This window comes from Artemia franciscana, chromosome 11 (assembly GCF_032884065.1).
Source record: "Artemia franciscana chromosome 11, ASM3288406v1, whole genome shotgun sequence".
Classification (NCBI taxonomy): Eukaryota; Metazoa; Arthropoda; class Branchiopoda; order Anostraca; family Artemiidae; genus Artemia; species Artemia franciscana.
The window spans coordinates 23759239-23772943 of NC_088873.1; the positions used below are offsets into that span (position 1 = coordinate 23759239).

Genomic DNA, 13705 nt, shown 5'->3' on the forward strand with positions numbered 1-13705 from the left:
ATATACCGCTTCCGGGTTTACCTTCGCAAAACATTTTTCTTTTCGTAAATTTTAACCTTTGAGAAAGAAAACAAACTTCGATCGTATTTTATCACTCAGCTGAGATTGATAGCTGTCATTTCTAGCGTTTAAACGTTCTAGTCATTAGAAAAAGCAGACAAGAAAAAAAGTAACTTCTATTCAATTAACTAAGACTTGAAAGATGCATAAGGAAACACTAAAACACTAAAAACGCTTTATAACACAAAGGAGCCTGTCTTTTGCAATAAAAGCTTTCAAATACAACAATAAAAATACTCTGGATATTTTTCTTAGTTGGGATGGCCTACTGCCACGTTCCAAATAAAAGAGAGTAACTCGCACTTTCCCTATTAGTTACCCTACTAATATGCTCCTAAGTCATCTAGTAGGAGACCCACAACAGAGATGTCTATTAGTTCTTCCACAAACCTTATTTATCACTTGCGTTAAGTTATTGAGATATAAAAAACCTATTGGTATTAAGAAAAACCATCTTTCAGCTTTGTGCATAATGAACAGAAGATAAAAGTTGCATGAGCCACAAGTTCAATTCTTCAAATAGTCAATACAGAAATACTTCTGTATTTTATTAATTATAAATAAATTATTCATAGTGATGGTGCATTCAAATAAGAAGAAAAGTCCATAATGTATGAAAAAGCCTTTGATTTTCATTTCAATAAAAGATTTATTTTCAGCAATTAAGTTTTTTTTAAATTATGTCAATCTACCGAATTAGCACATACAGCATAGGTGGACACAGGTCCGAAACTTTGAAGGGAGTTGGGAATGGAGCCGTTTTCTTCAAAGAGGGTTATTTAGACGTACGTGGGGGATACATGCTAAATCACCGAATGACCGACTCCCACCAGATTCCTCTACTTTTTCGTATTGATGAAACGACTGCATTGAGCGACCCAGCATGCTCCACAGAGTACCATTGAGCAGGAATCTAAATAAGACAAACTTAAAAAAAGCCACTTTTAAATTGCCACACCCTATTTTGAGGGCCTTAAAATAGTTGAAAAAAGGTCTTTCAAAACAACTCCCTTCGAATTTAAAACTGTTTTGTAAAGACTGCTTTAAGAAATTAGCACAGGATTATAATGTCATCGAAACATAATACTTCGATTTCTATAACTCATAATTCAAGGCTCTGTATGGATACCAGCTCAGTTTAAAGAAAAAGGTCAAAACTGTCAGTTAGCACAAATTTACAACCGAACAAAATAAACTAATGTTAGACGCGAACAGCTGCCTAAAAACAATAAAAAACAGAAACTACGTACAACTAATTAATACATGCAATTGTAAGGTAAAAAAACAACTCACAACGCAATCAGGTTTTAAGTAACAACATAGGCAAGGGACGTAAAATTGTGATAATATTTCTAAGCCTTAAATTCATCGCGCAAATCAGTTTTGAACTTGGCCTCTTTAGCTCTTTTTACTGAAAGAGTTCTAGACGCTCCAAAAACGAGGAGCCATCATGGCAAATTATTTACAACCAAGACCGTATCCACAAAAAAGTTAGTAGGGTTTGACCCCCCCCCCCCCCCATTCCAAAATGCTTGTCATATTCGTAAAAACATAGTAAAAATGCGTATAAACCAAATTTTGATGCGTTTTTTAAGTTTTTTTGTCCCCTCCCCCGAATAAAATCCTGGATACAGCCTTGTTTAAAACGAGAGAAATCTCAGCTATTCTAAATAATGACCAATTATGTGCAAAAAAACCTTTTAAGTCAGATGCAACTTTAAAAGTTATGGGTACTGATGTGTTGAGTGGTGGCAACTACGAAATCGCTAAATCCTCTTTTTTTATTTACCCTTGTTTTAGGCCCTATTGTTATAACCATTTTCAAAACAAGCTAGTGACTTCAAGCTGTAATTACTCTGAGCTTGCTTTTTCATACTGAACGTTGCTGTTTTATTTTTATGCGGTCATACTCAGTTTAGCAACTAGTAATCACTGTCAATCAATAAGGTGGTCAGCAGTTTCTAATTTTTATTTTTTTGAAGAATCAGTGTTTCGTTGAATTTTTTATTTTACCTAAAATGTTTTTTTGACGAGACACAGAAGAGTACAGAAACTAGTTTAATTCTGCCTAATGCTGGATGGAGGGGAGGAATACTTTAGAACATATTTTGCACAAAAAGATAATTGAATTATCGCAATTTTTCTTCCCATGCCCTTTGTAAGAGTAAACCTTTTCTTACATAAAAAACAGAACATAAAAAGTCCACATTAAGCCTTTCCTTTTAATAACTAAAATGGAATGTAAATGAAACTTTATGGCACGAATGTATAAAAAGGCATCTGCAAATGGCTAAGGCATTTTAAAGTACTAAATACCGAGATATTAGAGTATTTTATTTTCATTTTCAAGCAAATCTCTATACTTTATTATTGTTGCACTAAGATACAGAATACAAGGAATGACACATCAAATTAAACAGAAGTATAAATCAGAAAAAACACACAAATATCAAATTAGTGGAATAATAAAAAAACTGAAATTAAATTCATCCGATTTTTCTTTTTTATCCTGGCTCTTACACAATTCTATGTGACTAAGAATTGTAATGTATAGCCACCATTTTCAGAATTAAAAAACAAGAAAAGAAAATTTTAGAAAGCCAGAAATGAATAATAATACTAATAAGAAATATAATAGACGCATAATATTAATTATTTGAGCAATAAGTTTTACCGGAATGCTATAAGTGCAATTTTCATCTTTAGAGAGCGACAGGTTTCAGGTGCTGACAGGTTTTTGTTCTTTCTAGTATTTGCTATAAGGACACGGTTAATACAAGTCTAGATTTGTTTGATCAGCCACCAAAGTATACCATCGCTCTTAAAGTATGCAAGTCATAAATATCGCCCCATTAATTTTCAACTTAAATTATTGTAAAGCATTCTAATATTTTCACTAAGAATCCTTTGAGCAGTTAATATTTGGCATAAGTTAACTTGATTAAATGTCTAAATGACAGTAATTGACCGCGTACCACAGGTACTGATCTCCTGATTCAACGCCTTCGGCTAGAAGTGTTATTTGTGGCTAGACGTAAATTATACGACAGTTCCAAGCCCCCCTCCCCACAAATTTGACCAATGTGAGCTGGGTTGACTCTGGCTGAGCTTAGCGTCTGTATAACTTAATTTTTCTTCATTTGAATCGAACATTTGGTCACACCTCTTACCTCCCAAAACATATTCAAGCACATATTTCTGGTTTTACTTAAGTACTGAAGCCTCAAATTAACCAGGTACAGTAAGGCAGCAAGGGAATTATTAACTTTTTCAAGTTTCTATGCCTCTTTGAAAGAGCCTTACAAAAGAAGAGAATTTTTTTTTTTTATTCTTGGTTTGACTTTTCTTCTTATTTAATCGAAATTAAGAGAAATAAACTGAGGAATGATGTATTTTCATTTATCAGAATCTTCAACCTTCTCAGTGCGGACCTAGATTATTAAGACAATATTCTGACACTATGGCAACTAGTTACATTTTTGAGCACATCAAGGCAGTTATTTCCTGCAAAATTAAAAAGAAAAAGACTCAATGTGGACCCTCAAAATACATACTTCGAAAAAAAAATGCATAAAAGTAAAAAAAAACGAAAAAAAAAACGCTTGCAAGTTATAAGTTGAGAGACCTTGGAACTCGGGATTTGTCTGTTAAAATAGTTCTTGCCTGTTCTGTTAGGTCAAGCTGATCCCGTGTGCGTCCACAAGCCAGCACTTCCCAATGAAGAGCAACCTGTAAAACAGGAACGTAAATATTTGAAACTTCTAGTATTCGTCAGAAGGCAATGTCCGTATTCTGCTCAATAACAACTTAATATAGATCAATCTTTCTTTCCAGAGAGATAATTTTTAACATGATAATGTTAGTCACGAAATGTCGCAATGTTCTTATGGACTTAGCCCAAAAGTCATTTCACAAATTATATAATCTTATTAATAATAATAATAATTTAATAATAATAACAATTTATTCCAGAAAAAGCCCGTGGGCCATAGGAAATTTACATAACAAAAAAACAAACAACAAATTAACTAAAATAAATCAATACTATTTAAAGAAAACGCTCCCGATGTGCCGCTGCAATCCTTATAAATCTTGCTATCCTTTTAATACTAAGGAAATTTGTCTCTTTCATTCTATCTACCATCCATATCTCATTCAATTTTTCTTTACCATACATCTCTCGCCTCCATTCATTCAATTTGACACATTCACACAAAAAATGTATTAAACTTTCATCCAGAGATCCACACATAGGACAAGCAATAGATTCTACCTTCTCCCCTTTTCTCCCTTGATACTTTCTAGATATACTAGAATCACAGTTTACCAACCTTTAATGTTTTATCTCTTCAACACATAAAGATACAGAATGAATAAATACAAACTGTAGGGATAACGGAGTACTGGTTCAATCAGATTTTACTCTTTTAACGCAAAATACATGCTTCGTGAGAAACGCATTGCAACAAATACAGTTATTTTGCGTGGGAAAACATGTGCAGTTTTTGGAAAACTCATACCAGTACATGCAAAATAGCACTCAGAATTCACGTAGAAGTGCTTGCATAATAAAAACGACAACAAAGATGACAGATAAGATTGTTACCAATAATAAATACGGACTTTTTATCAAGCAAGTGCCATGTTAACTTATGGGTTAGTTTTGGACCAAAACCGAATTGTTTATGACTAGATTATTGTATCTACAAATTATTGCACTCTATTACTATTACTATTACTATTTTCCCAAATCGGCCAATTGGTCTAAGCTATGAGACAGTCTTTCTTAACTGAGCATTAAAATCTGTTAATGAAAAAAAAATAAAAAAATAATAATGATCCGTAGTTTATATCCCGTAGTTTTATTAATGATCCGTTTTGAAAACACAAAATTCTGTGTCCAAGGGGCACGGGTTCAATCCCAGTAGTAACCAGCTATTTAGTTTGGGACGGGGTCAGTGGCGTGACTCTGTAAGCTCAGCCAGAGTCGACCCAGCTCTAAATGGGTACCTGGAGAAATCTGGGGAAGGTAAGCAGGAAGGGTGTGTGAAAGCACAGGATGGTTGGCCCTCAACCTCCTTGCACTTCCTGGCTGAAGGGTCATGAAACGAAGATCAGCACCGCCGGTTTGGATCTCAAGGGTCTAGTACAGTCTTACTACTACTTACTTTACTATACAGCATATATCATATACTGTATGGTATTTATGTATATCATATGCAGCTAGTTAAAATAAACTGACTTATGACTTCTCCCTATATTTTTAGAATTCCAAAAAACTGACGCTTTACAGACAACATAAACCCCATCAACAAATTAAGATATTCTCTAAGGAGCCAAAAAATCCTTGACTAGACCGTGGAAGTATTTTTTTTATTAGTCTCTCGAAATTGCGCCACCGGCCATAATGTCGGTAACTTCTAGAATACAGTTTAAACGCTCTAAAAAACTCGAGCAGTTTAAGTTTTCAGTATAGTGCTTGCTTTTAGAATTCAATAAATTATAAGGAAATATTACCTGTCAGTTTGGTTGATCTAGTTTTAAAATATATATTGTATTAACTGCAAAAAAAAAATATTCTCAGTTTTACTTCCTACCTCTTTTAAGCTTTCCCACGAATTAAGTATAACTTTGTCAAATAGATAGAGATCCGAAGGTACGTATTATCACCGATATCTTTGATAAATTATAGATAAAATTTCAATTATTTATCAAGGTTCATCTTTGAGTGACATTATATTTTATGCAACATATCAGGTTTACTCACTTAGTGCATAGTATCAAGGAGAATTGCGCAGAAAGCGCCAAGTGCACGTGTTTGGGTTCCTGAATTCCTTAGACTTTTGTCAAAGTCATGTACTTTAGTACTTCCAAAAAGGTTTAATTTTGCCTTAACAGCAATAATACAAGCTTTTCTCAGACACATACACGAGAGAGAGGGGAAAGGAGGGAAATTTGTGAAAATTGCAGGAAATAAGCGCTAGTTTATCAAAACAGCGAACAAAAATTATTGCGATCCTCTGAGGCTCTGTCCCGTATATAACAAAGTCTTTTAACACAAATATCTTCTATATTTTAAAGAAAACGGCAGAAAGAACAAGACTTCCTGCATTTAACGCATATGTCAATTACTGAAAATCAACTACTTTTGTTAAAAATAAAACAAGTGTTTCCCTAAAGTGATTCTTTACCCAAGCCCACCTAAGTTAAAAAGGAGTTTGGTTTTAATAAGTTATGTTCCAATTCATTTCACCAGAGAACAGTTTATTTTAGACCTATCCGTCAATATTCACGACGAAAATGATTACCATTTTTAGATAGAACGTCGAATGGTGAGCCAAACGGACTGTTTTTGTCTTGGCCATTTCTTTGCAGACCTTTACCATCTTATTTTTCCAACTCGCCCCAAATTTTATATGTGCCCGTATGTTAATGCTAACATAAATGAAACCCACGAAACTCGAACATATATGAAAACACAAACTTTGAACAAGTTCACCATAGAGTCACTCAGTGCTCCTGATTAGTAGTACTAATATACACACGAGAGACATGGGCACTGAAGAAACACCTCGAGAGACGAATACAAATTTTCTAAAATAACTGCCTCCAGCGCTTGCTCGGATTTCCTTGTTCTGACAGAAAATCTTAAGTACTAGATAGACCCCCCAAAAGCACACAAACCTATAAGCTATAAATTGAAGCATTTAACAGATTCACGCCATTAAATAAATTGAGTGATGCTTTTGAGTGATGCTTTCAATTGTTCGGTTACTAGATATTCGGATCTTTTCAGAAAAAAGAGCATTAATCATGCAGAAAGAATGTTGTTTCTTTAAACATCTGATTCTAAATCAGGAGCGGAAGTTATAACACTTACTTTTGGCGTTACCGCACTAGTTTCTTCTTGAAAAGGTGCCTCATTCCAGTCGAGTAAGTGTTCCGGTGTCTTCCAAGCTTCTTTTATATTTAATTTAATTTTTACCTCTGCCTCTGCACAGTAAACAAGATAAGTTAAGGCTACTCTTTTATTGTGCTTTTTGCCATGCTTCACAAAGTACTTTTGCAAACTAATTACGCCGTCATCTTTTTATTGCGTTCCTTTCCCTTGGTTCAAAATCTTTGATCGAAACCTATTTTGACATGGCATAATTATATTTTATAATATATATTGAATACGTTCGTTTGCAAGTGTCAATTCAATGAAGTTGAAACACTGTCCTTTAATTATTCCTAGGGTTATTCTATCCAAATTAATGAACCAACTATTAAAGCTAATTATTCAGTCACTCAGGAGTCTCCAATATAAAATTGATGGTGACAAATTGCAGTAGCAAAAAAACAGATTGATGAAACGCCCGTTTTGCAGATAATTAGACAAATTTTAAAGCCCAATTCTTCATTTCAAAACCCTCTACAAGTCCCTGTTAAAATTACGAAATTTGCACATACCATTTTATTATATAAGCATATTAAATATATAAAAAATTAATTTAGAAAACCCAATAAAAAAGATAAAAAAAGAAAAAGAAAGAGAAACAAACACAGATTATAGTATTTGATCTGGACAATAAACAGAAACCAGAATCAATGCCCTTTAACGTCCGCTGTCGTCACACAAATTAAAAATATTTAACATGAAGAGATAGCCGGGTGTTTTGCTATTCCGTTCCCCTTTAAACCCTGACGTAAAATAAGGCACAAATTAATTTGGCGGGTGTTTGACTGCAAAGAGAGAATTGGTCAAATTTACAGTTAAAGCTAAAGCGACACACATGAAGGGGACCTGGTTCTCAGTTAGATAATACCGATTCGAAACCAGTATAAACGTTGCAACAGTTTATATGGTGAGAAGTTTATACCAAGACTTACCTACAATGTCGGTCATCTGCAACTTTTTACATTTTTCGGTAACGAGCACAAGAATGAAGAAAAAAAAAATGTTTAAGCTAATATTGTTAAGCTTGAAAGATTGCATCTAAATATGTTAAGACAGATAGGCCCAGGCAGGGATAATATAAAACCTTATCGAATCAAATATCTGAATTTGAACAGTAAGGCAGCAAAAAGGACCGATTCATTGCTATTACCATATTAAGCTAGTTCAACTGTACCTCCATAACTCGGAGTTCAATTTTGTGTTTAATTTATGTGTTTTATTTTGTGTTTAATCCCTCTGGTTTATTCGGCAGCTCACTTTGTGCAGGAAAGCCTACCAGCACCACTCCAGAGGATCCAAAATACAGGCTACATTTGGAAAGGTCTTCCGAGGGATGTTATCCCTTCAAATTTATCTCTTAATTCCTTTAAAAGGAAATTCAACAGACATAACTCTAGAAAAAAAAACCCCGGTAAGCAGTTCACCAGTGTTATATCAAGCCCAAAAATTTTAGCAGACAAGCGTCATGAATTTTTGTCGCAAGAAAACATAATGAAACGGACAGAAAGGTTTTTTTTTTTTTTTTAAGAAAGTGCTAAAAAATGCTACGTCACCCACATTAAATACCATTGAACTTCAATGACTTTTTGATCTTTGACTTTTTTGGGGACTACTTTGCCCTTAGTTAAGGGACTTCGCAACTTATATTATAATCAGAGCCCTATCCAGGATTTTTTTTTCGGGAAGAGGAGGGTTAAAAAACATTTTTTCGGGGGGGGGGGGGGGCTACAAAACTTTCCCTACGTTTCGTGGGTAAATGTATATTTTTCGTGGTTCTTCATGCTCTCAAATACCAAAAATAATGTTCATTGTGTTTTACGTTTTATTAGAAAAATCCGTTGCAAGTGAAACTATTTTTAATTTTTTAGGAATCAAAATGAAAATACTGATACACATTTTCCAAGCTACATGGGGAAAACCCGAAAAGTTCTGCAAGAAGGATCTGCGATTTGAGAATGTTCCTTAGAATACTTCAGTCATTTCGATACCTTGACCGTAACTTTTTCTCGGACTAATCTAAACGTTGACCCACTTTGTGAGTAGAATTTCCAGAGAACAGGAAACAAAACTTTTAACAACTTTTCAGCGTATATAGAGATAAAAGTATATCTAAAATGTTTTGAAATGCATTTCTAAAATATATTTAGTCAAAATATAGATTAAACTGGGCATACGATATAAAAAGTTACAAAATAACCCCTTAAAACAAGACAATAAAGGAGACTTACTCGGGATTTACAGCGAGACTTGTTCAAAGACTTGTTGAAAGAAGAATCGGCATCAGAGCAGTCTTCATCTGCCAAGGTGTCCCTCAATATCGACGGTGGAGAGAACAAAACAGAGGAATCGCCGTTTAATGACTTGCTCTACAAATGATATAATCATTAATCTGTTTTTCTGTTTATGCAGTCTTGGTAAAACATTCTATCAAAAAGACTTTCTTCTCCTAGTCCACATACCAACTATGAATCAAATCACTCAAGACAAAAAAGGGAATCTAGCATTTTTTAAAGAATCATCTGTCTCCTCCTGGGTCCTTACGTATTAGTTACATTTATAGAGACTAATTTACCTCATAGAAGGTGAGGAGATAGATCATGATAGAATAAAAAGATTCATTATCCCTAGTTCAAGCCTTAACCAACATAAATTGAAAAATAATTCACCAGCCACTAACTGAATTAAAATTAACTTTTGAATTAAAATCAACTTGGTTGTCTGTAATGAAAAGTTGAGAACATTGGCTAATTGGAAAAAAGCCAAGACAGCTTGCATAAGCCTTTTTCAGAATTGTATAAAAACGATGTCATTTCACTTGTTGATAGATAGTCTATCATCCATCCATCCTAGGGCAGAACTAAGGTTGCCAAGCATGGAGTAAGGGTAATTCTATTATTCTACGGTTGTAAATCCAAGTTCATGTCTCAAACGTTAGATTTTTCAAAAGTTGTCTTAAATTGTGATTTGACTGAAGAGAGCTTTTCAATCGAATATTTGTTAAATTTGAATATTTGTTATTTTGTGAAGAGAGCTTTTAAACAAAACATTCGCATTTTATGTACATAATAATAAAAAACATGTCTACAAAATGTTTCTATGGCCAGAATATAGTAACAGTTTCGGGCGGTCACACCCACCCCGTAAAGAGCAACGCTTGTAACTAATATCCATCTCCGGTGACTTATCCTGAGTTTTGATAATATTTTTCTAGTGATTATAGTTGTCTTTCGACCATAATTATTTTCTCAGTCCGATTCGACTCTCCTAAATATTACAGCGTTTTCATTTAATTGTTTTATTTCAAAGCATAAAAAGTTCAAAGATTTTTCTTTCTCCACCGGCAACACTGAGTAATCTCATTGGAAGCATTACTTTGAAAATAACGAGATTGGGAGCCACACGCTAAAAACAGTTCAAACTTTCAAGTTGATTTTAAACTTGAAGTTTCAAGACTAAAGTTTTTACTCAGACATTATTTTTATTGAACGTTTCCTCTAGAGCCTGGCAGCACAAATTTTAAATGAAACATGACCTCAGGATTAACTTTCATAAATGATTTTACTTGAACTGTTCGCTTTCTTTATCATTAATTTATACATTCTATGAAAATTTCGCCAATGTATTTTTTTTATATTCTTTCTTGTTATGTAGTTATTTCTTACCAAGGATCGACACAGTTGCAATTTGCTTTTAAGAATATCACAAGGGATAAACCAGACTTGAAAATCAGGGTAAATGGAAAATTATTAGGGGTCCACCCACAACTATCATCTGTATCCATTTTCATAACTAGACTAGTAACTGCTAAATTCAATTGTACTAGCCTATTTGTACTATTTGTAGTTTGAGATTATCGGTAGTTTATATCTAATTGAGAAACCTAGATCTCTTTGAGTCAAATTATCAAAAGGAAGTCGAAACGCTCTGGAATACCTAGGAATCGAAGGAGGGTGAATCTATAGAGATTCAGAAATTTCCCAAAAGTAATTACCTGAGTTTTACATTTAAATGCGATTTCGCAATACTTGCATCGTTTATACATTTCAAGTGTGAAATATTGTTTCTGTCTCCGACGCGTTTTTACGTTTTAATGATCAGTGTAAAAAAAAAAAAAAAAAAAAAAAAAAAAAAAAAAAAAAAAAAAAAAAAAAAAAAAAAAAAAAAAAAAAATTCACCGCTTTATTTTGAAATACCTGAAGTACCTGTGGTCCAAAATATATTAAGATTCTATTACAGAGTAATTGTAATAAGATAAAAGAAAAGAATGATAAATTGTTTTTAAAACCTAAAATTGGGAATGTGTTTTACAAAATGCATAGACTCGATATTTTAAGCAAGCCTTAAATGTGAGTGATCAATGTGAATTCATGATATAAGTAGGCCATGAAAAGCCCCCCTCCCCCTACAAGTAGCGGTGTGATTCGACCCTATGGAAATTATGCCCATTAACTTGGGGCTGAAATGATCTGATTAGCACGTCTTGAACGACCAAAAACCCTAAACTCAGTTTTAATAAGATTTGGTACTAAGTAATTGGAGAAAAAATCATTAGTTAACTAAACTTATAGTTAAAACCCAATATTGGATCAATGTAAACAGGTCCTTCACTTTAACAATCGGCTGTACCATCTGCGAATAAAACCACAACATCTTTCCCCGCCAAGCATTATGGCAGATCGCTAATACATATTAAGAATAAAAAGAGGCCTAAAATAGATCATCCATACTGACAAAGGATTTGCAGATATTCATCACGACTTGACGATCACGAAGATAGGATTATATCATTTCTGTCTCTTCCCTCATACACTTACATTTCCGATTTTACTAAAAAGAATATCACAAGTTAAATGTACGAAATGCCTTTTTAATATCAGAAAACTTGGTCGGTATTTGGTCATTATTTTGAAAAAAGGCATTTAATTATAATAAGAGCTACGACCGCTTGAACTGTTGAAATCTAAACTGATGGATCTTTGGTATCTACCGACTAGATAGTATCTTATATGTATCTAATGATGAAGTTACTGGCGATTGTTCCTAAACAAATACATGAATTAGTTACAGAAATAAGTGTCTCGAAATTATATCCCTAATATTTTGTAGCAAAGTAGTAGAAACTTCATCATGTCCTAATGAAACACGATTCTTTAAATTCTAAATAAATCTTTCAAAGTTCTTCTGAAGTAAATGGTGGTAAATATATTCTCATATATTCAGAGATAAGGATACGGCTTATGGGACATAAGGAAAGAAGAACCAAACTCTGTTGGGGCAACAGGTGATTAAAGTTTCAAAGCAATCATTGAACATGGCTGACATAGCTTCTCGCCCTCGAACTTCTATACCGTCAATACTGTCCCATTTGCTCCATTAGTGTTCCCAGGTTTTTCAAAAACTTTAGATATTTTTATATAGGAAGTCTCGAGGGCTTGTTTGGCTTTTCCCACCAAACAGAAAATCAATTCGAAAATCATTTCTTCGATCTGAAAACCATTTCAATCAGCATGCATTTCATCAAAAATCACACACAGGTGCTATTACTGCACCATTGGACAAATAATCGTTGAGCGCGGGATACGATAACAAGTTATATGAAATACCATAAAACAATCTTGAAATCTCAATTAGAGGGGAAGGCGGATGGGTGGATTTTGTCCATAACTTTAAAATAGTTTTAAGTCGATTAGCTATCTCAAAATTTATCTCATTGACATTCTGGCCCTATTTGGTCAAATTTACAGCTTTACAACAAAAAATGACCCTTTGTTGTTGTGCGATCTCTTAAGTGCCATAAAAAGGCACTACAAAAAAGTGATCTTAATTCAGATGAGCCTCCTTATGATTATCTATGATGTTTGATTCAGGCAGATCACTTCTGGAGAAAAAAAAGAGGAGATACACGGCAAATAGTCGTTGTTATATAGAAAAAATTACTAGTGAACCCAGGGTTGGCCCAATTTCTAGCGCACTGAAACGCATGGTTTTTCTTGTCGTGTTACTAGTTACATTTATTTTTCATTCAAAAAAGTCGAAATTTTGCACTCAATTAAAATACGAAATCAGAGTTTTGTCATTACACAAAGTTTTTACTTAAAAGTTCTTGGTTGTTTGTTTTTCCCCAAAAATTTCGTTGTCCCAAAACCTAATGCGATTTTATTTGCTGAACTTAAAGTGATCATATTTTCCCTTAAAGCCATGTTTTACGCAATATTTTTTAAGTTTGTTTGGATAATTTTGATGTTTAGACAAAAAACTTTGAAAATCATTGCACAGAACCTGAGCAAAAAAAAAAAAAAAAAAAAAAAAAAAAAAAAAAAAAAAAAAAAAAAAAAAAAAAAAAAAAAAAAAAAAAAAAAATCTAAGATAATCTATATATATAAAATAAGTTGTCTGTGTGTGTGTCGAGTGACGTCATGTTTGTGTGTCGACTGACGTCATGTTTGTCGACTGACGAAATTACAGGCCGGGACATCGGGACACAAATTACGACCGGGACACCAGGACACAGGGAATATAAATGACGACCGGGACACTCAAAGAGAAAGCGACCGGGACACAAGGAATGTTCGATTAGCAATCACCATCAACAAAGCACCGGGACACAAATGACGACCGGGACACAGGGAATATAAATAACGAACAGGACACTCAAAGAGAAATTACAGACCGGGACACCGGAACACAAATGACGACCGGGACACC

At 33.8% G+C, this 13705-nt stretch overlaps 1 protein-coding gene across 1 annotated transcript in view; it reads right to left on the reverse strand.

Moving 5' to 3' along the window:
- Positions 1–1847: 1847 nt before the first annotated feature.
- The window catches only part of LOC136032989 (myb protein-like), a 56091-nt gene continuing 44233 nt past the window's right edge, over positions 1848–13705 (reverse strand). Inside the window, exons 9-10 of the mRNA XM_065713514.1 lie at positions 9229–9366; positions 1848–3789 (exon numbers count right to left, since the gene is read on the reverse strand). Of these exons, the coding sequence (XP_065569586.1) occupies positions 3670–3789; positions 9229–9366 (258 nt within the window). The 3' untranslated portion in view covers positions 1848–3669. The remainder of the gene's footprint in view (positions 3790–9228; positions 9367–13705) is intronic.